A 27,714-nucleotide genomic window follows, 5' to 3' on the forward strand; every position below is an offset into this window, starting at 1 on the left:
TGAAGAGTGTCACATGATACTGGAGGAGGGGAAATAAACATAACTTTGACATTTGTTAGAAAACAAATCTACAACTCATTTAAAGTTCAGACTAAGTGCTATTGCATTGTCTTGTTATCATGCATTTGTTGAGTATGACAATTTAAAAAACAAAACAAATTAACTTTTGATTTGCTGTAATTGTTTTTTAACATTCAAACTCCACCCATCACATGCCTCATTTGGAGGAGCCAATCTGAGCTTGAGTCTGCATCTGACAAGGCTAGCCACAGTTATATTGTTAGTATTTAGTGCATTATTCTGCAGTTCGTATCTGTTAAAGGGAGAGTCTAGTCAAAAATAAACTTTCATGATTTAGATAAGGCATGCATGTTTAAACAACTTAAATCAAATTTGGGTTGTTCTCTTGGTATTCTTTGCTGAAAGCTAAACATAGGTAGGCTCAAACTTTTCTAAAATGTTAAAAAAACCACCTCTTATCTCAGCGCATTTTGATAGTTAGACAGTGCTAGTTCATGAGTGCCATATAGATAGGGAGACTATACTGCCGCTTTAAAAAGGGACACATATGAAAAATACACATGGCAGGGCTGTTTAAAGAAATGTTTTGTATAAGACCCCTCATATATGTCTCTTTCATATGTGTCCCTTTTTAAAAGCGGAGATATGGTCACCCTACATATAGATAACATTGTGCTCACTCCCGTGGAGTTATTTGAGAGTCGGCACTGATTGGCTAAATGCATGTCCTTCAAAAGAACTGAGATACGGGGGCAGTCTGCAAAGGCTTAGAAACAAAGTAATCACAGAGGTAAAAAGTATATTAACCCCTTAAGGACACAGCTTCAGTTTGCTCAATTGTTTCATGACGGAATAATTCTGTCATTGGTCCTTAAGGGGTTAATATAATCGTGTTTGTTGTGCAAAACTGGGGAATGTGTGGGGATTATCTATCTTTTTAAACAATACCAATTCTAGAATAGACTGTCCCTTTAAAGTTTATGTCAAGTTTGATAAATCAGTGCCCAGTTTTTAAAAGCCCTATTAAAAACAGGGGCACTTTCATTCATCAAACTTTACATTTCACTTGATTTGTTAAAATACTTACCTATTAATGCTGTTCCGATCAGCCAATAGAATGCGAGCTCAATCTGATTGGCTGATTGGATCAGCCAATCGGATTGAACTTGATTCTGATTGGCTGATTCCATCAGCCAATCAGAATATTCCTACCTTAATTCCGATTGGCTGATAGAATCCTATCATCCAATCGGAATTCGAGGGACGCCATCTTGGATGACGTCCCTTAAAGGAACCGTCATTCGTCGTCTAGTCGTCGGAAGAAGAGGATGGATCCGCGCTGGAGGTCTTCAAGATGGAGCCGGTCGTCATCGGATGGAAGAACATAGAAGATGCCGCTTGGAGAAGATGTTTGCCGGTCCGGATGTCCTCTTCTTGCCGGATAGGAGGAAGACTTTGGAGCACCGGATTATGGATCGCCAACCCCCGCTTGGGTTGGATGAAGATCTTGGAGCCAGGACGGATCGGTGATACCTGGATGGTGAAGACAAGGTAGGAAGATCTTCAGGGGATTAGTGTTAGGTTTATTTAAGGGGGTTTGGGTTAGATTAGGGGTATGTGGGTGGTGGGTTGTAATGTTGGGGGGGGGGGTATTGTATGTTTTTTTTTACAGGCAAAAGAGCTGAAATTCTTGGGGCATGCCCCGCAAAGGGCCCTGTTCAGGGCTGGTAAGGTAAAAGAGCTTGTAATTTTTGTATTTTAGAATAGGGTAGGGAATTTTTTATTTTGGGGGTCTTTGTTATTTTATTAGGGGGCTTAGAGTAGGTGTAATTAGTTTAAAATTGTTGTAATATTTTTCTTATGTTTGTAAATATTTTTTTATTTTCTGTAACTTAGTTCTTTTTTATTTTTTGTACTTTAGATAGTTTATTTAATTGTATTTATTTGTAGCAATTGTGTTTAATTAATTTATTGATAGTGTAGTGTTAGGTTAATTGTAGGTAATTGTAGGTAGTTTATTTAATTATTTTATTGATAGGGTAGTGTTAGGTTTAATTATATCTTAGGTTAGGATTTATTTTACAGGTAAATTTGTAATTATTTTAACTAGGTAACTATTAAATAGTTCTTAACTATTTAATAGCTATTGTACCTGGTTAAAATAAATACAAAGTTACCTGTAAAATAAATATTAATCCTAAAATAGCTATAATATAAATGTAATTTATATTGTAGCTATATTAGGATTTATTTTACAGGTAAGTATTTAGCTTTAAATAGGAATCATTTATTTAATAAGAGTTAATTTATTTCGTTAGATAAAAATTATATTTAACTTAGGGGGGTGTTAGTGTTAGGGTTAGACTTAGCTTTAGGGGTTAATACATTTATTAGAATAGCGGTGAGCTCCGGTCGGCAGATTAGGGGTTAATAATTGAAGGTAGGTGTCGGCGATGTTAGGGAGGGCAGATTAGGGGTTAATACTATTTATGATAGGGTTAGTGAGGCGGATTAGGGGTTAATAACTTTATTATAGTAGCGCTCAGGTCCGCTCGGCAGATTAGGGGTTAATAAGTGTAGGTAGGTGTCGGCGACGTTGTGGGGGGCAGATTAGGGGTTAATAAATATAACATAGGGGTCGGCGATGTTAGGGGCAGAAGATTAGGGGTACATAGGGATAACGTAGGTGGCGGCGATTTGCGGTCGGAAGATTAGGGGTTAATTATTTTAAGTAGCTTGCGGCGACGTTGTGGGGGGCAAGTTAGGGGTTAATAAATATAATATAGGGGTCGGCGGGGTTAGGGGCAGCAGATTAGGGGTACATAAGTATAACGTAGGTGGCGGTCGGCAGATTAGGGGTTAAAAATTTTAATCGAGTGGCGGCGATGTGGGGGGACCTCGGTTTAGGGGTACATAGGTAGTTTATGGGTGTTAGTGTACTTTAGGGTACAGTAGTTAAGAGCTTTATAAACCGGCGTTAGCCAGAAAGCTCTTAACTCCTGCTTTTTTCAGGCGGCTGGAATCTTGTCGTTAGAGCTCTAACGCTCACTGCAGAAACCACTCTAAATACCAGCGTTAGAAAGATCCCATTGAAAAGATAGGCTACGCAAATGGCGTAGGGGGATCTGCGGTATGGAAAAGTCGCGGCTGTAAAGTGAGCGTTAGACCCTTTAATCACTGACTCCAAATACCAGCGGGCGGACAAAACCAGCGTTAGGAGCCTCTAACGCTGGTTTTGACGGCTACCGCCGAACTCTAAATCTAGGCCTAAGTAAATTGCACATCTGTCTGTTTTTGGCTTAAATATTTTCTTAAAATCTTTTTTTTTTTGAGGGGGGGGGGATTATGGGGGGGATTATGGGGATATTTATACACCTACTTAGAAGCTCGGTATATGTAGTGAATATGAATTTAAACTGATTCAGTATTGCTTATGACTGAATATTGAATACCATCAGTTCCTCACACTATTTTCTTGTGGGAGTCAAAATCATTTTATATGACCATAGCTTTTTCAGTGACTCCAGGGCCTCGATCTGATATACAGAGTCACCCGCAGAAGCCGGCGACACCAAAATTTGCGCGGGTTTGGTATCCTATATACGGCGTAACCTAGAAGTTACGCTCGTATATTTCTGCCTTCGCCCATAGACAGGTATACCAAACTCGCGCAGTTTGGTATCCAATATACAGCGTAAGGAGAAATCTTACTCCATTTTCACCTCGCCACAAAATGCAGCCGTAGCAAGCCTTACACTGTCTATTGGAGCCCCGTAACTCCCTAAACTACCTGCCAAATAAAACCTAACGCATGCGCAATGTCTATCTACCTGTCAACCGCAAACTGCTAAATAAAACCCAAACCTAACGCATGCGCAATGTCTATCTACCTGTCAACTGCGACCCCCCTGCCGCAATCCCTAATAAAGTATTTAACCCCTAAACCGCCGCTCCCGGACCCCGCCGCCACCTACATTAAAAGTATAACCCCCTAATGTGATCCCCCTACACCGCCGCCAGCTACATTACATACCCCCTAATGTGAGCTCCTACCCCGCCGCCAGCTACATTAAACTACCTCCTAATGTGAGCCCCTTACACCGCCGCCAGCTACATTAAACTACCCCCTAATGTGAGCCCCTTACACCGCCGCCAGCTACATTAAACTACCCCCTAATGTGAGCTCCTACCCTGCCGCCAACTATATTAACATTATTAACCCCTAATCTAATCCCCCTACCCCGCCGCCAGCTATATATATTAAATGTATTAACCCCTAATCTAATCCCCCTACACCGCCGCCAGCTATATTAAATACATTAACCCCTAATCTAATCCCCCTAAAGTAATCACCTCTATTACCAGCCCTTAAAAGGGCCTTTTGCGTGACATTGCCCCAAAGTAACAGCTCTATTGCCAGCCCTTAAAAAGGCTTTTTGCGGGGCATTTCCCCAAAGTAATCAGCTCTTTTACCAGCCCTTAAAAGGGCTTTTTGTGGGGCATTGTCACAAAGAAATCAGCTCTTTTGCATCTAATCTAAATCCCCCTACACCGCCCCCACCTATAATAAATGTATTACCCCCTAATCTAAATCCCCCTACACCGCCGCCACCTATAATAAATGTATTACCCCCTAATCTAATCCCCCTACACCGCCGCCACCTATATTAAATAGATTACCCCCTAATGTAATCCCCCTACACCGCCGCCACCTATATTAAATAGATTAACCCCTAATCTAATCCCCCTACACCGCCGCCAGCTATATTAACTATATTAACCCTAATTATATTAGGGCTAATATAGTTAATATCGTTATTATATTATATATATATATATATATATATATATATATATATATATATATATATATATATATATTAAGTATAATAACCCTATCTAACTCTAACATCTCTAACTAAATTCTTATTAAAATAAATCTAATTAATATTAATATTATTAATTAAAATATTCCTATTTAAATCTAAATACTTACCTATAAAATAAACCCTAAGATAGCTACAATGTAATTAATAATTACATTGTAGCTATTTTAGGGTTTATATTTATTTTACAGGTAACTTGGTATTTATTTTAACTAGGTACAATAGCTATTAAATAGTTAATAACTATTTAATAGCTACCTAATTAAAATAATTACCAATTTACCTGTAAAATAAATCCTAACCTAAGTTACAAATACACCTACACTATCAATAAATTAAATAAACTACAAATATCTAAACTAAAATACAATTAAATAAACTAAACTAAATTACAAAAGAAACCAAACACTAAATTACAAAAAATAAAAAAAGATTACAAGAATTTTAAGTTAATTACACCAATTCTAAGCCCCCTAATAAAATAACAAAGCCCCCCAAAATAAAAAAAAATCCCTACCCTAATCTAAATTAAAAAAGTTAATATTACCTTACCAGCCCTTAAAAGGGCTTTTTGCGGGGCATGCCCCAAAGAAATCAGCTCTTTTGCCTGTAAAAAAACACACAATACCACCCCCCAACATTACAACCCACCACCCACATACCCCTACTCTAACCCAAACCCCCCTTAAATAAACCTAACACTACCCCCCTGAAGATCTCCCTACCTTGCCTTCACCCAGCCAGGCCGAACTCTTCATCCGATCCGGGCGATGTCTTCAATCAAGCGGCAGAGAAGAAGTCTTCCATCTGGGCGATGTCTTCAATCAAGCGGCAGAGCAGAAGTCTTCCATCCGGGCTATGTCTTCAATCAAGCGGCATCTTCAATCTTCTTTCTTCGCTCCTCTGACGTGGAACATCCATCCGGCATGACGACTTCCCGACGAATGAGGTTCCTTTAAATGACGTCATCCAAGATGGCGTCCGTCGAATTCCGATTGGCTGATAGGATTCTATCAGCCAATCGGAATTAAGGTAGGAAAAATCTAATTAAATCAGCCAATCGGATTGAACTTGAATCTGATTGGCTGATTCAATCGGATTGAACTTGAATCTGATTGGCTGATTCAATCAGCCAATCAGATTTTTCCTACCTTAATTCCGATTGGCTGATAGAATCCTATCAGCCAATTGGAATTCGACGGAAGCCATCTTGGATGACGTCATTTAAAGGAACCTCATTCGTCGGGAAGTCGTCGTGCCGATGGATGTTCCGCGTCGGAGGAGCGAAGAAAGAAGATTGAAGATGCCGCTTGATTGAAGACATAGCCCGGATGGAAGACTTCTGCTCTGCCACTTGATTGAAGACATCGCCCGGAACAAACAACTCCCAGATAACAAATAGTTTTCTCTGCTCAGGAACACTCATTTTTCAAATAATAAAAAAGCCATGTAATACATTTAGAAAACTCTTTTTTAATTTTAATATTGACTCAAGGTTAGCTAGCACACAGTAATAATACATGTAATTTGTCAGGTGTTTTTGTTTTATGTAGTTTAAAAATACTGATTTAAATAACAATCACACCATTTTTTTTTATATATATTGTAAAAATGTATGCATATTAAACCTATGTTAGTGTATTATTAGAACAAAATATTAAAGGGACATTTTTTTTTTCTTTCGTGATTTAGAAAGAGCATGTCATTTTAAACAACTTTCTAATTTACTTCTATTATCTAATTTGCTTCATTCTCTTGATATCACTTGCTGAAAAGCATATCTAGATATGCTCAGTAGCTGCTGATTAGTTGCTGCACATAAAGGCCTTGTGTGATTGGCTGTGTGATTGGCTCACACATGTGCATTGCTATTTCTTCAACAAAGGATATCTGAAGAATTGAGCAAATTAGATAATAGAAGTATATTGGAAAGTTGTTTAAAATTGCATGCCCTACCTGAATCATGAAAGTTTAATTTTCACTAGACTGTCCCTTTAATATATATGAACAGCAGTTTCTGATAAATGTCTTTTTGTCAAACATTACATTCTGCTTGCATGAAGTAACACAAAAGGGACCTTTAAAGGTCAGTATAACTGAACAAATCTCTAGTTCATATTTACTTTTTAATAGCTGGCAGTAACAATTTAACTATTTATATCAAAAGTGATCACCATCTTAATATATTAAGTGGATAAAGTTAACAGTATATAAATACTGGGAGGAGTGTTTTGTGAACACTGCGTAACAATGCATAATATCTTATTCCCTGAAAACATTACCTATGATAACATTATCTGCTGGTGAAATCTCACAGCAAAGTGTTGCGTCCTAAGTGAAATGAATTCAATAAATGCCAAAAGACAGCTGTCACTAAGAGCTCACTTTTACCAGCCTCACCAAAAAATAGTGCATCTAGTCCACAGTTTACATAATCTATGTGACTTTGGGAAACTGCTGCTCACATCATAGAAAATACAAAACAGACCAATCTAATGTTTTGTTTTGTTTGTATCAAATCTAAGTCAAAGCAGGATGTGTCAGAGAAATGCAGAGCCTGTGTTTTATTTTTTGTAATGGGGTAGAAAATTTTAATATGCATGTGTGAATGTCTTAAAAAATATTACATTGTTAAAGGGACAGTTAAGTCCAAAAAAAACTTTCATGTTTCAAATAGGGCATGTAATTTTAAACAACTTTTCAATTTACTTTTATCACCAATTTTGCTTTGTTCTTGTGGTATTCTTAGTTGAAAGCTAGACCTAGGAAGTCTCATATGATAATTTCTAAGCCCTTGAAGGCCGCCTCTAATGACATGCTTTTGTATTTGCTTTTCACAGCAGGGGAGAGTTAGTTCAGGTAAACCCTATAGATAACATTGTGAGCACGCCCGTGTATTGTGGCAGACACTGCACTAATTGGCTAAAATGAAAGTCAAAAGATAATAAATAAAATGTCATGTGATCAGGGGGCTGTCAGAAAATTTATAGATACAAGTTATTCACAGAGGTAAAAAGTGTATTATTATAATTGTGTTATGCAAAACTGGGGAATGGGTAATAAAGGGATTATCTATCTTTTAAAACAACACAAATTCTGGTGTTGACTGTCCCTTTAAACAAATCCTCCACTTGAGATTTCTTTCTATCATGTTTTGCACCACTATTGATCATTTTTGTGCATTTTTATATTACAAACTTTAAAACAAGTTATTCAAAATATCAAACTAACATTTAAGTGCTGCATTTAGATGTATCATTTAAAGTGAAGGTAAAGTTACCTTGACGCTGATCTACAATCCCATTCTGTGTTAAAAATCAATAGGACTTAAATTCATCATGTCTCTTGTAAGGTGTATCCAGTCCACGGATCATCCATTACTTGTGGGATATTATCCTTCCCAACAGGAAGGAGAATATCCCACAAGTAATGGATGATCCGTGGACTAGATACACCACAAGAGAAATAAATTTATCAGGTAAGCATAAATTTATGTTTTTTTTAAAAATATTTATTCTAAAGCAAGTAATCTCACTTTTAAATCCCTTTTTGCCACTCTCCAAAATCAACCCGTTCTTTTTTTGGGGGGGGGTTTAAGTCTCTGTAATGTTTTTTAACAGCCAGTTGAAAATCTGGCCGTTAGGCGGCCGTTATCCTACATCATCTGCCTACTTGCTGATATGCGCATGCGCTACAGTCTAAATATTACTCATAGTACACGCGCGTTCCCGTTTCGCGCATCGCATGCGTACTAGTTTTGCATTACTTCTTATTCTCCTCTTAGGGCAGTCAGTTGGTCCCGATCTCACCATGGAGGGAATGAGGGTAAGCGGCACCTGTCATAGAGAGATTACTCCCATGGCTGTTAGACTGCAGCATCTCTCTATGAAGGAGCTAAAATCTCAGATTTGGCCATGCACAATATAAAGGGACTTCGTGCACGAGCTTTAGAGATACGTTTAGAGCGGTGAGACCGCTCTATACGTCACATTACTAAAATTGAGGAAGTAGAGGGTGGGAGGAGTTCGCCCAGTAATGGTAGGAACAAAGATATTGATTAAAAGTCTAATTTTGAAAGAAAAAAAAAAAAAGGAAAAAAGTTAGCGATCAAAGTGCTATTAGTATATTGTAACGATGGATGAATTCTGGAGCTATTAACTTTACTTTCACTTTAAGGGTTGAAAAACATATTTGATTTAAAAAAAAATCCATTTGAATGTCGAATCTCACTGACTTCATAGGTTAAATAATGTTTCTTTAAAATGGATAATCTTGCTATTTTGAATGTTAGATTCTATTTAAGGATAAAAAATAACAATATCAGCCACGTAATCTAAATGTAGCATCCAAATGCTCATTATCATACCAACCTTCAAGAGTTAAAATAAATTAAACCTTTGATTATTATCCTTAGATGTAACTCTGATGTGTAATTATCACAATATCAAAAAATGAATTTAACATTTAAATATTACATTTAAATGATTCTTATAGATTAACACTGTGAGAATCAACATTCAACTCTAATATTCATATATTAAATATGAATAGTGCAAGTCTTTGAATGATAATTTTGTTTGAGACAGTAAATGTTTGAATGTTCAGCAAACTTTTGAAATTTAAGGTGAAAAATATTCACCTATCCCTAAATTTGAATAGTAAGTGTTAAAATGGTTTATCTCATGAGCTATCAAAATCAATAAATTATATAAATATAAATCAAAATAACAGGCACAATATACACATTACACTTACAAAACATGGAGAAGTGGGTTATAAGTATGACAATCTGAAATGCTTTAGAATTTTGCACATGGATACTTTTGTAAAGATAAAAAAGGCAAAGTCTACTATAAAAAAAAAAAAAAAAAAATGTTTAACCCCTTAATGACCAGACCATTTTTCAATTTTCTTACCCTTAAGGACAAGGGCTATTTTTACATTTCCGCAGTGTTTGTGTTTAGCTGTAATTTTCCTCTTACTCCTTTACTGTACCCACACATATTATATACAGTTTTTCTTGCCATTAAATGGACTTTCTAAAGATACCATTATTTTCATCATATCTCATAAATTAAAATTAAAATTGATAATTGGTGGCAGTGGTTGCACATGCACGCCCCCACAGGCCCCCCCTTACGCTCCTGGCACCCGGCGTGCACATTGCACTTACAGGAACCGGATGCCGGGTAGCGATGGGCCGCCACCCGCCTCCCTGCTAAGCTCGCACCATCGCTACTGGTGCAGAGAGGGCCACAGCCGCCACAGAGTGACTCTCTCTGCATCTGATGTTTGAAAAAGCGTATTGCAGGATGCCTCAATATCGATGCATCACTGCAATACCCTGAGAGCTGCTGGAAGCGATCGCAATCGCTTCCAGCACTCGATTATACCAAGACATACCTGGCACGTCCTTGGTCGTTAAGGGGTTAAAAAAAGTTAATCCCTTTCTTACCCATTCCCCACGTTTGCAAAACCAAAAGGGTTATATTAATATACTTTTTACCTCTGTTATTACCTTTTATCTAAGCCTCTGCTGACTGCCCCCTTATCTCAGTTCTTTTGACAGACTTGCCTTATAGCCAATCAGTGCTGACTCATAAATAACTCCAAGTCCACAATTGTATTGATCACACAAGTAGCTGAGAGTGTGCATACCAAGGGTTACCCTTAAAGATAGATACAAATCCAAAAAGGCAGCACCACCACCATACACTTGAAAATTCACTTTTATTCCATTATTTGAGAGCAGGTACAAAAATGAAGAGATCTCCACAGGAGTAAGCACAATGTAATCCATATAGCACACATGACCTAGCAGTGTCTAACTGTGAAAAACTGTAAAAATTACCTGAGATAAGAGGCAGCCTTCAACGGCTTACAAATCAGTTTAAATCTGCCAAAATTTAGCTTTCAACAAAGAATACCAAGAGGACAAAGCAAATTTGATGATAAAAGTAAATTGGAAAGTTGTTTAAAACTGCACGTCCTATCTGAATCATGAAAGTTTAATTTTAACTAGACTGCCGTTTTAAGTTTCATAGAAAAACTATATAAATAAGAAGGTTTAGATTAAATCATGCACTTAATGGACTGTGGGACAGAGAAGTACTAAAATGTTCATTTTCTGTTCTCTGTAAGTATGGTTTATTGAGTAAACTGTGAGAAATAAGATGAGGAATAATTTGCGTAAATAATTAGCAATATAACATTATGGTGTCTGATATCCCAACAAACTCAGCCCATGTTATTGGGTTGTGGTTTCAATTAGCAAACTCTGCAGCTGGGGAAACTAAATTTACAGTACACTGTCTCTTTATCATAAATAAAAAGAACAGCATTGATTGTCTCACACTATAAACCTAGAAAATGATGATTCAAGAGATCCATTTTGATTATTATAACCATTTGGTGGTTATAAAAATGTATGCTGAGTGATAAAATCTGCACAGATTTACGTAAATTAGTAAAATGGGAAGTAATGTCAAGTAGGTTTCACAAAGATACATGTTAAGTTCTTTATTTGGATAGCACTGATTAGCATTCTACCTATTTACTAACAACATTGGATATATATATAGAAATGTAAAATAATTTATTAGTCCTATACAATCATCAAAAGCTGATGAAATGTAAAAATGTCCTCCTTTGAAAAATATGTTAAAACCTCACGCTGAACATAGAATACAGTTCTAAGTATCACATCTAAAAAAGGACAATTTAAATATAGAGAAGTCTAGTTAAGCACAGAGGCAACACATTCTGGTCTGCACTTATAGGAAAGGAAACTTTTGTGAGAATATATTACTTGTAAGAAAACAATATTACCTCAGAAGTTTATAAAGAGTCCTCGGAAGCATATTTTAGTGCAGCAAACGTGCGTGTGATTACAGGTCACACTTTAAGGAAAGGAAAGATGAAAAGTTGCTTTTCCTTCACAAAAAGACATATAAACAAACATTTAGTCAAGCCATGGATTTCATTACATACAGAAAGTGTAACCACCAACCTGGCTGATGCATATTCATCTAAAATTAGAAAACACAATTAGGATAGAATGAACCAAATAACATAATTTATGTAAGAACTTACCTGATAAATTAATTTCTTTCATATTGGCAAGAGTCCATGAGCTACAGGGAGTGCAGAATTATTAGGCAAGTTGTATTTTTGAGGATTAATTTTATTATTGAACAACAACCATGTTCTCAATGAACCCAAAAAACTCATTAATATCAAAGCTGAATAGTTTTGGAAGTAGTTTTTAGTTTGTTTTTAGTTATAGCTATTTTAGGGGGATATCTGTGTGTGCAGGTGACTATTACTGTGCATAATTATTAGGCAACTTAACAAAAAACAAATATATACCCATTTCAATTATTTATTTTTACCAGTGAAACCAATATAACATCTCAACATTCACAAATATACATTTCTGACATTCAAAAACAAAACAAAAACAAATCAGTGACCAATATAGCCACCTTTCTTTGCAAGGACACTCAAAAGCCTGCCATCCATGGATTCTGTCAGTGTTTTGATCTGTTCACCATCAACATTGCGTGCAGCAGCAACCACAGCCTCCCAGACACTGTTCAGAGAGGTGTACTGTTTTCCCTCCTTGTAAATCTCACATTTGATGATGGACCACAGGTTCTCAATGGGGTTCAGATCAGGTGAACAAGGAGGCCATGTCATTAGATTTTCTTCTTTTATACCCTTTCTTGCCAGCCACGCTGTGGAGTACTTGGACGCGTGTGATGAAGCATTGTCCTGCATGAAAATCATGTTTTTCTTGAAGGATGCAGACTTCTTCCTGTACCACTGCTTGAAGAAGGTGTCTTCCAGAAACTGGCAGTAGGACTGGGAGTTGAGCTTGACTCCATCCTCAACCCGAAAAGGCCCCACAAGCTCATCTTTGATGATACCAGCCCAAACCAGTACTCCACCTCCACCTTGCTGGCATCTGAGTCGGACTGGAGCTCTCTGCCCTTTACCAATCCAGCCACGGGCCCATCCATCTGGCCCATCAAGACTCACTCTCATTTCATCAGTCCATAAAACCTTAGAAAAATCAGTCTTGAGATATTTCTTGGCCCAGTCTTGACGTTTCAGCTTGTGTGTCTTGTTCAGTGGTGGTCGTCTTTCAGCCTTTCTTACCTTGGCCATGTCTCTGAGTATTGCACACCTTGTGCTTTTGGGCACTCCAGTGATGTTGCAGCTCTGAAATATGGCCAAACTGGTGGCAAGTGGCATCTTGGCAGCTGCACGCTTGACTTTTCTCAGTTCATGGGCAGTTATTTTGCGCCTTGGTTTTTCCACACGCTTCTTGCGACCCTGTTGACTATTTTGAATGAAACGCTTGATTGTTCGATGATCACGCTTCAGAAGCTTTGCAATTTTAAGAGTGCTGCATCCCTCTGCAAGATATCTCACTATTTTTGACTTTTCTGAGCCTGTCAAGTCCTTCTTTTGACCCATTTTGCCAAAGGAAAGGAAGTTGCCTAATAATTATGCACACCTGATATAGGGTGTTGATGTTATTAGACCACACCCCTTCTCATTACAGAGATGCACATCACCTAATATGCTTAATTGGTAGTAGGCTTTCGAGCCTATACAGCTTGGAGTAAGACAACATGCATAAAGAGGATGATGTGGTCAAAATACTAATTTGCCTAATAATTCTGCACTCCCTGTAGTGACGTATGGGATATACAATCCTACCAGGAGGGGCAAATTTTCCCAAACCTCAAAATGCCTATAAATACACCCCTCACCACACCCACAATTCAGTTTAATGAATAGCCAAGTAGTGGGGTGATAGACAAAAGGAGCAAAAAGCATAAAAAAAGGAATTGGAAATATAATTGTGCTTATACAAAAAAACATAACCACCATAAAAAGGGTGGGTCTCATGGACTCTTGCCAATATGAAAGAAATTCATTTATCAGGTAAGTTCTTACATAAATTATGTTTTCTTTCATGTAATTGGCAAGAGTCCATGAGCTAGTGTCGTATGGTATAGTAATACTCAAGATGTGGAACTCCACAGAAGAGTCACTAGAGAGGGAGGGATACAATAAAAACAGCCATTTTCTGCTGAAAATTTTAATCCACAACCAAAAGAATACGTTTTTCTTATAATTGAAAAGAAAAAAACTTAAAATCAAACATAAGCAGAGAAATCAAACTGAAACAGCTGCCTGAAGAACCTTTCTACCAAAAACTGCTTCTGAAGAGGCAAATACATCAAAACGGTAGAATTTAGTAAATCTATGCAAAGAAGACCAAGTCGCTGCTTTGCAAATCTGATCAACTGAAGCTTCATTCTTAAAAGCCCACGAAGTGGAGACTGATCTAATAGAATGAGCTGTGATTCTCTGAGGCGGGGCCTGACCCAACTCCAAATAAGCCTTATGAATCAAAAGCTTTAACCAAGATGCCAATTGAATTGGCAGAAGCTTTCTGACCTTTCCTAGAACCAGAAAAGACAACAAATAGACTAGAAGTCTTCCTGAAATCTTTAGTAGCTTCAATATAATATTTCAATGTTTTTACAACATCCAGAGAATGTAAGGATCTCTCCAAAGAATTCTTAGGATTAGGACAAAAAGAGAGGACAACAATTTCCCTATTAATGTTGTTAGAATTCAAAACTTTAGGTAAAAATTTAAATTGTCTGCAAAACTTCCTTATCTTGATGATAAATCAGAAAAGGCGACTCACAAGAAAGAGCAGATAATTCAGAAACTCTTCTAGCAGAAGAGATAGCCAAAAGGAACAACACTTTCCAAGAAAGTAGTTTAATATCCAAAGAATGCATAGGCTCAAAAGGAGGAGCCTGTAAAGCTCTCAAGACCAAATTAAGACTCCAAGGAGGAGAGATTGATTTAATGACAGGCTTGATACAGACCAAAGCCTGAACAAAACAGTGAATATCAGGAAGTTTAGCAATCTTTTTGTGAAATAAAACAGAAAGAGCAGAGATTTGTCCCTTCAAGGAATGAAAACAGTCAATTTTTAAGAAAAGACTATACCCCAGGTAAGAAAAAATAACTTTCTAAATATGTTTTCCCAATTTTGAAACTGATAGTCTGCAAAATGAAATATACTAAAACCTGACTCATGACAAATATAAGTACAATACATATATTTAGAACTTTACATTAATACATAAAGTGCCAAACCATAGCTGAGAGTGTCTTTAAGAAATAAAAACATACTTACCGAAAGACACCCATCCACATATAGCAGATAGCCAAACCAGTACTGAAACAGTTATCAGTAGAGGTAATGGAATATGAGAGTATATCTTCGATCTGAAAAGGGAGGTAGGAGATGAATCTCTACGACCGATAACAGAGAACCTATAAAAAGATTTCTTGCGAGGAAAACCATAGAATTCAATAGGTGATACTCCCTTCACATCCCTCTGACATTCACTGTACTCTGAGAGGAATCGGGCTTCAAAATGCTGAGAAGCGAATATCACAGAAGAAAATCAAGCACAAACTTCACCACCTCCACAGGAGGCAACGTTTGTAAAACTGAATTGTGGGTGTGGTGAGGGGTGTATTTATGGGCATTTTGAGATTTGGGAAACTTTACCCCTCCTGGTAGGATTGTATATCCCATACGTCACTAGCTCATGGACTCTTGCCAATTACATGAAAGAAAACCGCTATTATATGGGGGTACCACAGAAAAGAAAATGTGTCAGTGTTTTTTTACCACATGATCAGAAAAAATATTATTTTCTCAGCTAAAGGCAAAATAAAAGGGTTCAATGTAAAGTTGTGCTTAAAGGGACAATGAAGTTGAAATTAAACTTTCATGATTCAGAAAAAAACATGCAGTTTTAAGAGACTTTACAATTTACTTCCATTATTAAATTCTGCATATCTTTTTATATACACATTTTCTAAGGTATCAGCTACTACTGAGCATGTGCACTAGTCTGTGACTGGCTGATGGTTTGCATACAAAGAGAGAAGCGCTCTACCAGGAACGAACAACAGCTCAGTGGCTTGTTCTATGGCGATTTACCACCCGGAAGCAGCCTCTTTTAGACCAGTGTGCTTTTCACAGAAGAAAACTTTCCTGAAGTGTATCAGTCTGATCCCGCCAAGTAAGGTCAGTCCAGCCCCGAAATACCAGGCAATTCTCCTCTGAACAAGGAACATGACAACCCCAGACGATCGTTTCAGCCTCCTATGGGCCTCGTCAGTGAGGTGCAGCCACATTCCTCTAAGCACACTGGGCAAGGAGTCCACGTCTGGTTTCCCCCATCACCCATAGGGAGACGTCCCCAGGGTCATAATAATTTGCATACAAAGAGAGAAGCGCTCTACCAGGAACGAACAACAGCTCAGTGGCTTGTTCTATGGCGATTTACCACCCGGAAGCAGCCTCTTTTAGACCAGTGTGCTTTTCACAGAAGAAAACTTTCCTGAAGTATATCAGTCTGATCCCGCCAAGTAAGGTCAGTCCAGCCCCGAAATACCAGGCAATTCTCCTCTGAACAAGGAACATGACAACCCCAGACGATCGTTTCAGCCTCCTATGGGCCTCGTCAGTGAGGTGCAGCCACATTCCTCTAAGCACACTGGGCAAGGAGTCCACGTCTGGTTTCCCCCATCACCCATAGGGAGACTTCCCCAGGGTCATAATAATTTGCATACAAAGAGAGAAGCGCTCTACCAGGAACGAACAACAGCTCAGTGGCTTGTTCTATGGCGATTTACCACCCGGAAGCAGCCTCTTTTAGACCAGTGTGCTTTTCACAGAAGAAAACTTTCCTGAAGTATATCAGTCTGATCCCGCCAAGTAAGGTCAGTCCAGCCCCGAAATACCAGGCAATTCTCCTCTGAACAAGGAACATGACAACCCCAGACGATCGTTTCAGCCTCCTATGGGCCTCGTCAGTGAGGTGCAGCCACATTCCTCTAAGCACACTGGGCAAGGAGTCCACGTCTGGTTTCCCCCATCACCCATAGGGAGACTTCCCCAGGGTCATAATAATTTGCATACAAAGAGAGAAGCGCTCTACCAGGAACAAACAACAGCTCAGTGGCTTGTTCTATGGCGATTTACCACCCGGAAGCAGCCTCTTTTAGACCAGTGTGCTTTTCACAGAAGAAAACTTTCCTGAAGTATATCAGTCTGATCCCGCCAAGGAACAAGGAACATGACAACCCCAGACGATCGTTTCAGCCTCCTATGATCGTCTGGGGTTGTCATGTTCCTTGTTCAGAGGAGAATTGCCTGGTATTTCGGGGCTGGACTGACCTTACTTGGCGGGATCAGACTGATATACTTCAGGAAAGTTTTCTTCTGTGAAAAGCACACTGGTCTAAAAGAGGCTGCTTCCGGGTGGTAAATCGCCATAGAACAAGCCACTGAGCTGTTGTTCGTTCCTGGTAGAGCGCTTCTCTCTTTGTATGCAAATTATTATGACCCTGGGGAAGTCTCCCTATGGGTGATGGGGGAAACCAGACGTGGACTCCTTGCCCAGTGTGCTTAGAGGAATGTGGCTGCACCTCACTGACGAGGCCCATAGGAGGCCGAAACGATCGTCTGGGGTTGTCATGTTCCTTGTTCAGAGGAGAATTGCCTGGTATTTCGGGGCTGGACTGACCTTACTTGGCGGGATCAGACTGATATACTTCAGGAAAGTTTTCTTCTGTGAAAAGCACACTGGTCTAAAAGAGGCTGCTTCCGGGTGGTAAATCGCCATAGAACAAGCCACTGAGCTGTTGTTCGTTCCTGGTAGAGCGCTTCTCTCTTTGTATGCAAATTATTATGACCCTGGGGAAGTCTCCCTATGGGTGATGGGGGAAACCAGACGTGGACTCCTTGCCCAGTGTGCTTAGAGGAATGTGGCTGCACCTCACTGACGAGGCCCATAGGAGGCCGAAACGATCGTCTGGGGTTGTCATGTTCCTTGTTCAGAGGAGAATTGCCTGGTATTTCGGGGCTGGACTGACCTTACTTGGCGGGATCAGACTGATATACTTCAGGAAAGTTTTCTTCTGTGAAAAGCACACTGGTCTAAAAGAGGCTGCTTCCGGGTGGTAAATCGCCATAGAACAAGCCACTGAGCTGTTGTTCGTTCCTGGTAGAGCGCTTCTCTCTTTGTATGCAAATTATTATGACCCTGGGGAAGTCTCCCTATGGGTGATGGGGGAAACCAGACGTGGACTCCTTGCCCAGTGTGCTTAGAGGAATGTGGCTGCACCTCACTGACGAGGCCCATAGGAGGCCGAAACGATCGTCTGGGGTTGTCATGTTCCTTGTTCAGAGGAGAATTGCCTGGTATTTCGGGGCTGGACTGACCTTACTTGGCGGGATCAGACTGATATACTTCAGGAAAGTTTTCTTCTGTGAAAAGCACACTGGTCTAAAAGAGGCTGCTTCCGGGTGGTAAATCGCCATAGAACAAGCCACTGAGCTGTTGTTCGTTCCTGGTAGTGCGCTTCTCTCTTTGTATGCAAACTGGCTGATGGTTGTCACATGATACAGTTGGCCAGAAAATGGGGGAAAAATAAATCTGTCTTAAAACATCTACTGTTTTTTGTCATTGTATTCTCTTTTTAGTATGCGCTTGTTAATTGTGCAACACTACTATAGCTAATGGTCCTTTAAATATTTAATTAATTTTTCTGCTATTCATCTATTTTAAATAATTTTACTTAAATTCATTAAATTTGTTACGTAGTTATTCTATATAACGTACATATATTAATATACACATATATGTTTATATATATAATTTGTACTTATCTATCAGTTCTGCCAACCAGTTTGAAGCCTGTACTTTATTTTTATTTTTTTTAAGTATTCAAGTCTAACTAATATGGGTTAATCCTGTTTTCTAGAATTCTGAATTCCGTGAATTTTTGCTGACCAAACTTATTAATGCTGAGCATGCATGCTGTAAATCGGACAAGTTTGCCAAGCTTGAGGTAAGCTTCTGAAATCTCAATAGATTTTTCACTTATCAGGGAACCCGATGAATGTTAGAATAATATAATGATTTTTCTTCTTTTACAAAAGAATTACATGATAACATTTATTGATGATACCATGTTCATTTTTATAGCTACGATCAATACATCAGCGTGATAAATATTAAATTGGTTTATAGTTTTGGTTTAAAATATTGGAAATATAAAAAAATAATCTAGGTAGTGAAGTTTGATGTTCTAGATGAATTACTCTATTTATACCTTACCAAAATTTCAATATAAAGGGGAAAATTAGATGGTTTAAAAAAATCTTCACTTTATGGCTACCTTGGGGCTAAATCTATATACCAACCATGGATACAGCTTGCATTTTATTATAAGGGTTCCCATTTATGATACTTGCTGTTAGACATTGAAATAATAATACACTTCAGGCTCCAAATAAAATCCAATAAAACAGATATCTTCAACTTTTTCAGTTGGGAAGTCGTATATATTTTTTTTTCTTTACTTGAAAGGGTGGTGGCCAATTTTGTAAATTGTATTATAAGAAGGAGAAACTTAACAAGATAAATGCCCTAAACATACATCTATTCTGATTCTCCCAGAGAGCACAGTCATTAATTGTTATATATGGGGCAAGAATGAATGGTAATGCTGAATGGGCTAGCTTCAATGTGGCTGCCAGAATTTAGAGTCTTGTAATCCTGAATGAAAGTCGGACTCAACTGAACGGTTAAATCATCATCCTCATCATCAATCCTGATATATACAACTAAAACACTATAGTGGGGGTGGAGGACATCATGACCTGTGCCAGATACAGTTTTTTGCCCCATTCCATACAACCCCCGACATAGATGAAGGAGCCTGGAGAGAAAGGAGTTGTCTTAGGATGTCTGAGGAGGGGTTTTTGGTGGTCTGGTGAGAAATTCAATGCAAAAAAAGTCATAATTTATCTAGGTTGTTTGCTCTAAGACAGAAAATACATGGAGCATGGGGGGGGGGGGGGGGTAGAGAGAGTGCCCAATCCAGGACAGGCAAACAACTGGGGACATGTGGGACATCTGTTTTAAGGTAAACACCTTGTAATTAGAAGACATTTTGGTTGTCGTACTATGGAATAACATATCAGCCAAGTCTTAACGTTTCGATAAGAAGTTAACATGCTTTTTAATGCAGTTGTATTTCAATAAAAAAGAAAAAGAATAAAGATGCCTAATCGAGAAAAACCTACAGTACCCCTCTATACTTATCAATCAAGGAATTGGGGGTATTTGCCCTAGGGACATGAAAAACTGGTGGTGGATATGCGTGCTCTACTTGCTAGCATGCAGGGACTGACAGGCATTCATAATACAATCCTGTACTTAAAGATGGGGGTAATAGCAGCAAACAATGCTAATCGGGCAATTAATTTCCTAGCATTACTCTCCCACTATTCTACCTATGACAGTACTCGAAATAAACATCTAATAATCCGAAGGAGGAAAGTGTGTGATGAATGTATTGTATAGTGCAGAGATCTTTAAATTATTCAATACAGTAAAACCGCTACCCCAAAACTGTTGAAGGAAAAAAAACACACAATAATCTGTGATACCTCTTCAACCGGAGAAACAATCGTAGTATATAATATAACTCTTCTTAGGGGTTAAATAGCAGAACTTACTGATGTTGATCCATTACGGGACACAGTCTGTTGGTGTTGATAATAGTTCACTGTGGGAAACCGGCATGAACGGCGGTCCTGGGCAGCCCCTCAATCACATTTATCCATGGGGCATCCGTAGCCTGTTCGCCCGTAGCCAGTGTTTCCTGATACTTGTTCGTGTCCAATGTTGTACTCAGAATTCCAATACGTTACACGCACACACTGACTCCAGCACCTCCTATTGGCTGTTTGGTCCCAAAGGGCAAAAAGCTCCGGCACCACTCAGATTCCTAGAAAAAAATGGCAAACAAATGTATACAAAAGAGTTCAGGAATCCAGGGCCAAAAAAGTCTTTTAAAAATTCAAAACTTTATTATCCATAATTTTAAAATCAGTGTTATAAGACAACATGGAAAATAGTAGAAAAAAATGTGTACAGTCGCTCCTAGACAAGCTTACGCGTTTCGGCCGTAGCCTTACTCTTAGCCTGTTTTAAAACACTCACAGCTATGTATTTATAAGAGGTTGTAGTTTTGTGATTGGATAAAAACAAATGGGGCGGTACTGCACACTCTGATCCCACTTAGTAGAATATTCTTATGTATTAATGAATGTATGTATTGTCAACTGCATGTTTTATCAAGAAGCCCTGACAAAATACCTTAAAAAAGGAGGGGGGGAGACCCTGTTCTGGGTCTACTTATATATAAGCCACAATTGGACTGTAAAAACTTTTCATCTAATGTGTTATGATTACCACAAAATCCACGTATAGTGCACAAGTGCAGAAATTGGTGAATATACATGCAATCACTGTTCTGTAGAATGTGTGGCTGTTAGAGTTATTAATATAGGTAAATATACATATAAATATACATATTATCAATATACATATTATCTGGGACATAAGGCCATCTGACAGTTAATCCATTATTGAAAACCAATTGTCTATGCATAGTTTATACTTATAAAACACATAAACACATAGATACGTACTTGATATGAGCCTATCCCAATATTCAATATTAGCTGGTTTTAATCTGAATATAGGTTATTTTATTTTCCAAGGTGGTGAGAGTCCACAAGTTCATTAGTTCTGGGATTCAACTCTTGGCCACTAGGAGGAGGCAAAGGTTCCCAAAATCTCCAAGAGTATTCTATCCCTCCCACCTCACTGATTAGCCTGTCTCATCTTTGCCTCCAAGGAAGAATGGGAAGAACTGAGGTGCTCCAGATTCTTCAATGAGATGGGTCCTTGGACTTATTTAAGGACCATTTTCTCTTTAGAGTGCTGTTACTGAAAGACAAAGGGAACATTGGAGTACAAGGTCGTGATGCAATTACTCCCCGTGAATAAGTTATTCATAAGCCTGCCACAAGTGTCATGGGGACCAGTCCCTAAGCCTCCTCCTGTTGAGTATTCTCCTTATAGTGATCCTCTGCTGTGAGGTACACATCACTGGATGGGCTATCTAGTGGAAGCAGTAATTTCTACAGGAGGTAAGACCAGTAGAGTGGGTGCCCGCATGCTATTAGTAGGTACAGTTGGGTCACAGTACATTATAACCATGGGACAACTTTATTAGATAGTTTACACCACTTCACATTACTAGTCTATTATAGCTTCAGTGTAATGTTTCTTGGGACATGACTGTTTGCACTGTGAAGGCTTATATGTACTAGACAGGTATTAATGGTACTTTTTGGGCATACCTTTTTAAAGGGGTTTTATTATTATAACTGTTTATTTGTTGTACTTCTAATGCACCAGGTTCATTATGTCATTTTTTTTTCAGCGCACTTCCAATATTATTTATAAGCTTAGATATAGCACACGCCGGCCTCATTGTGCAGTTTATTTTCTCCTGTGTGCTACAGAGTCCTGCTTCCGACACATAGTGCACATAATTCTCTGTCTTGACTGAAATATTTTGGGCAGCATGGGGGTTAAAAATGTTGCGCTTTATGCCTGCCTTGATGGTGAGGGTGCTATCTGCTGAAGGACGATATCAGCTCTGCTTGCTTCTCCTGCGTTTGTTATTCTTGCTTATCGTTGTGGGGGAAAGATTTCCAAAATATTCCAAGAAAAAAAGAAAAGTATTTTGCTGTCTTTTCCCTGTAAGGTTCTGCAGTTTCATTTAACCTATTCATTTAACCTGTTCTGTTATCTGTCCCCATTTATTCTCGGATAAAAATATACAAATTCCTGATTTTTTCATTATTCTGCATAATTCTCAGAATACATTTGTGGTGTATTAACTGTTTATTTGACATCTATTTGTCTTTTTACATTTTACTATGGAGCACACTGGAGCTATCCCCACTTCTGTGAACATAAATGTAGAAAATCCACAGTTCAAATCAAGCAGTATAAAACATATATATATATATATATATATATATATATATATATATATATATATAAAAGGAGATGCTTTTAATTAAGAAGTGCTGGGGATTTTCTACATTTGTACTTTGATTGATGGAGGTATGCAGTAACTCATACCACGTGCAGCTCAAGTTTGTATAACAAGATTTATAATCTGTTGCTGTACCCATCTTTGAACATTGAACTTCTGTGAACATAGATACTTTAGAGTGCAGAGCCTCAGATTTTTTTTAATTCAGTCTAAATGTATTTTGTGCAAACTGGCTACTATTGTGCTTCCTGCACAACCTCCTTAATTCTTGTATGGATCACCAGATGCATGCCAATCAATCTAAAGCTGCACTTGCCTCTAAAGGTCTCTGTCCTCCCTCTGTTTGATCTTTACAAGGGAGTTCATCAGATTTTGCTCCAGGTTTTAAAGTTTTTGTGCACTCGGCTATGTCTGAAATGTTGGCGTCTATACCTTCTCCAAGTAAGCGCAAAAGGTCTAAGTCTGACTGTCAACCTACTGGATTTATCTTTCTATTCTGGTTAAATAAAAACTAAATCTAAAGATTTCCTGAAGGATTCAGACATAGACTCCTCAGATTTGTTTTCTGAGGGTGAATATATTTCGGATAAGTAAGAGACTGTTTCTGGACTCAGATTCATCTCCTTTCATGTTTAAATTGGAACACTTTTGTACATTACTGAAGGAAGTATTATGTAAATTAGGAATACAAGATCCTAAACTGGCTGAGGAAACGTCTGTTAAACAATTAGATCTAATTTTCAAGCCTGCTACTAAGGCTCCTGAAGTTTTCCTGTACCTGATGCAATTACTGAAATAATTACCAACAAATGGGCTAGGCCTGGTATTCCTTATAATCCAGCTTAAAAATGTAAGAAGATGTTACCTTTACCATCCTCTAATTTGGAACTTTGGGAGTCCATTCCTAATGTAGACAGAGACATTTCTACCTTGGCGAAGCGTACTGTACTACAATTCCTTTGGAGGACAGAACTTCTTTCAAAGATCCTATGGACTGCAAATTAGAGTCCTACCATAGAAAGGTATTTCAGCAAGTGTTTTTTTTTAATTAAGACCAGATGTTAGTTTAGCCTGTGTCGCATCTATAGTGTAACAGTTTGTCTGATCATGTTTCAGATGACTCTATTGATGAGAATTTACAGCATTGCCTAGATCTGATTAGAGGCTAGATTACAAGTTGAGAACTATTTAGCGCTCTTGCTCGAGTAAACGTCACTAGACGGATGATTTTTGCACCCGTCCGGTAGAGTGAGTTCTAAGTAAAAGTTTGCGTGTGAGTAAAACCCAATGCATGTTAAACAAATATAGGGACCTCATTAACTTCTTCTCCCCATAGAAGTCAATGGAGAGCGCAGAAGAAAAAAACTAACAGCAACAGTTATAAAGATTTCACTTTCCAATGTTCTTCACGTGCAGAATAGTCATTTTTATTGTGAATATATTTATCTATATATACTTAACCTGTATTAAAGTGAAGGTCAATTTGGATGAATTAGTGCCCGGTTTTTAATAAACCTATTAAAAACAAGGGCACTTTAATTCATCCAAATTGACATTTCACTCCTTTTCTTCAAAAACTTACCTTTTAATCCTGAAAGCCGCTCCAGCGATTCCCCCGGCTGTCAGAAGCCTCTTCTTACATCAGAAATGACGAATCCAGCTTCCTCCAATCACGGCTTCCCCCCAGGGGGATTATGGCCTGATGCAATGCCGTGATTGGAGGAAGCCGGCTTCGTCATTTTGGACCCGCGAAAAGGGCTTGCGACAGGCGGAGGAAGCGCTTCAGCGGCTGTCAGGATTAAAAGGTATGTTTTTTAAGAAAAGGAGTGAAATGTCAATTTTGATGAATTAAAGTTCCCTTGTTTTTAATAGGATTATTTAAAACCGGGCACTAATTCATCCAAATTGACCTTCACTTTAAGTAAATAAATTCTAAATAATCCATAGAAGATATCTATATTTTTTACAGTGTGTTTAATCATTTTTAAAAATATTTTTTTAAATATTTTATATTTCAAGAACGCACATTGAAGTTAGCAATTAGTCATGTGCGTGAACTCGACAGCGAACCCTGATACAAGTTATGCATATTTTCCATTCCTATGTTCTTCACATAGAAAATAATGTTATTTTAATTATTAAATATGTATGTGTGTGTGTGTGTGTATATATATATATATATATATATATATATATATATATATATATATATATATATATAGACTGGGCTTACTGGATTTGTGAAAAGAAATAGATTTATTTTAATATATCATAGTTACTATGATATAACAAAATAAATATATTTCTTTTCACAGATTCAGTGAGTGCAGTCTATATGTTTTACTAATTAAATTTAATCCTGACTAAGCACCCTGGTCATTGACTACCTGGCAGTGAGAGTGCAGATACTTGTGGGATTTATATATACAGTGTGTATGTGTGTGTGTGTGTATATATATATATATATAATAATGTAAAGCAGATATCTATACCTATATATCCACAGAAATAGATATACAGGTACAGTATAGGTACTGTGTGTGTGTGTGTGTATGTATTTACAAAACAGATAACATTATTCTGTAAGTGAAGAACATTGGAATGTTAAATATGTACAGTAAAACACAAATGCATATGTATATACATAGACATATTTAGATGTTTCTATGTTAAAGCCCTTTGCAGACTTTTTTTTTGTCAAACACTTTATTTCATATATCTTTGAGCCCTTATAACTTAAAATAAAAAAAAATCATTTTTTATTTTTAGATATATGTTTATATGAGTCTAACTGTACTTTTAGGTGTATTTATGTTGTGTTTAATGCAACTTTTTTCCCTACTTTTTACGCAAGCTCTCAAGTCTCGCTAACTGACGAGCGTAATATGCACTATTTCCATCTCAGGCAAAAAGCCGCCAAAAAATATGTACTGTTTGCGCGGAAAAGTTAGCAAGCCACTTGTAATCTAGCACTAGATCGGCTAATGCATTTATCTGTGATGCCATCGTTGACATCATCAGGATTAATGCCCAGAATATGGCTCTAGCTGTTTTGACTAGAATGGCCTTATGGATGAAATCTTGGTCAGCTGACATGGTTTCTAAGACCAGACTTTTAACTCTTCTCTTTCAGGGAAAGATTTTAATTGGTCCTAGTCTAGACGCTATTTTTGATACTGTGACTGGAGGTAAAGGAGCATTTCTCCCACAGAACAAGAAATCCAAGGGGAAAGGTAGGGCTCGTAATAATTTTCGTTCCTTTCATCAGTCTAGGAACCAAAAAGCCTCCTCTTCACAACAGAATGTTCTTCCAGGACTCCCTTGAAGTCCTTTTCCATTTGGAACAAGTGAAAGCAGTCAAAAAAGCACTCCACTACTGTCAGCATTAATGTGTGGGCTCCGATTCAGATATTCTTCTGGTAGGGGGCAGATTAAGCCTTTTTCAGAAATCTCTGTTCAAGATCCCTAGGTATTGAACATTGTTTCCCAAGGATACAGAATATGCTGCAGATCAAGGCCTCCAAAAGGATAGTTTGTTCTGTCCAACATTCCAAAGAATCCTGTAAAGCAGGGGTGCCCAGACTTTAGAGAGTAACAATCTACTTTTTTGTAAACTTTTTCACTGAGATCTACTTATGCCAGAGTTAAGAAAAGTGCACATGTAGCAAGGGTGTTCTTTTGTTTTCCATATAAATTGTACACAGGGTTAATGATTTTCCCATCTGTTGGGCTTTTAAAGGGACATAAAACAGGTTGAGATCTGTGCATATCCTAAAAGGGCTAATTAATTAAAAATAGTTTGCATAAAACATTTTTTTTTTAAATTGCTGGCAAGTATTTTCAAATAATTTTCAAAAATAAGCAAAATTAATTACATAGCTAAGCTGCCTGGAGCAGCCAACTCCACCCATCCTTATCAGTGCTCCAGCAGATAATCCCTATGCACTTTTGCATTCTACCAAAACAACAATAGATATAGATACAGCCATAGAAGGAAATGTGTGGGGGGAGTTAGAGCTTTACAATTCAGAAACTAAAAAGGGTTAATGGTGAGGCACTGCAGTATACATTTGCAGGTAAAGTAATTAAAGTACATATTATATTTTGTCTCTATCCCAACTTGTTTTATGTCCCTTTAACTCACTTTTGCCTTATGTTTACCAACCCTTTTTCATTTAAATCAGGGTGTGTAGGCCTTATTAAAGGTCCTGTCTGACACTTCACAGCTAATAACTGTGCATCTGGGGAGCAGTATTAAAGAATTATTTAGCTGCAGCACATTGCAAGAAATTGATTTTTGCACATGAACAGAGAGTATTTTTAAGTCCCATGATATTTAGGCCGCAAGGAAGCCTGCTATATTTTAATTTAACTACCCTTTTTGGTTTGAATTTTTCATAATTAAAGGGTTCTGGCTGACACTTCACAGCTAATACCTGTACTTTGTGCATCTGGGGAGCAATATTAAAGATTTTTTTAGCTGCAGCACATTCTTAGAGAGAGTCTATTTGAGTGTTTTTTTTTAATTAACAGGAATTCATACGTCATTAGAGCGTTTCATGTACCTAAGAATTTAGAAAAATCTTCCTTTTGTGAGTTTTTTTTCTCTTTTTTTAAATTTCTCTCACTTCACCTTCTTCCGGAACTACGTTTGGTGCACTCCTGATTAGTATTATCCCATTCAAAACTTAAAGCATGCGCACTTTCTGTTAGACTAGAGTAAAAGTGTCAGATGATATTTGTATTAAAAAAAAAAGTCATG

General features: G+C 37.8%; 1 protein-coding gene across 3 annotated transcripts in view; it reads left to right on the plus strand.

Moving 5' to 3' along the window:
* The window catches only part of RAP1GAP2 (RAP1 GTPase activating protein 2), a 695,842-nt gene that overhangs the window by 589,335 nt on the left and 78,793 nt on the right, over positions 1–27,714 (plus strand). For all 3 annotated transcript variants that reach the window (XM_053706286.1, XM_053706284.1, XM_053706285.1), the window contains one exon: positions 18,789–18,875. In XM_053706286.1, coding sequence (XP_053562261.1) covers positions 18,789–18,875 — 87 coding nt within the window. The remainder of the gene's footprint in view (positions 1–18,788; positions 18,876–27,714) is intronic.

This window comes from Bombina bombina, chromosome 3 (assembly GCF_027579735.1).
Source record: "Bombina bombina isolate aBomBom1 chromosome 3, aBomBom1.pri, whole genome shotgun sequence".
Classification (NCBI taxonomy): domain Eukaryota; kingdom Metazoa; phylum Chordata; class Amphibia; order Anura; family Bombinatoridae; genus Bombina; species Bombina bombina.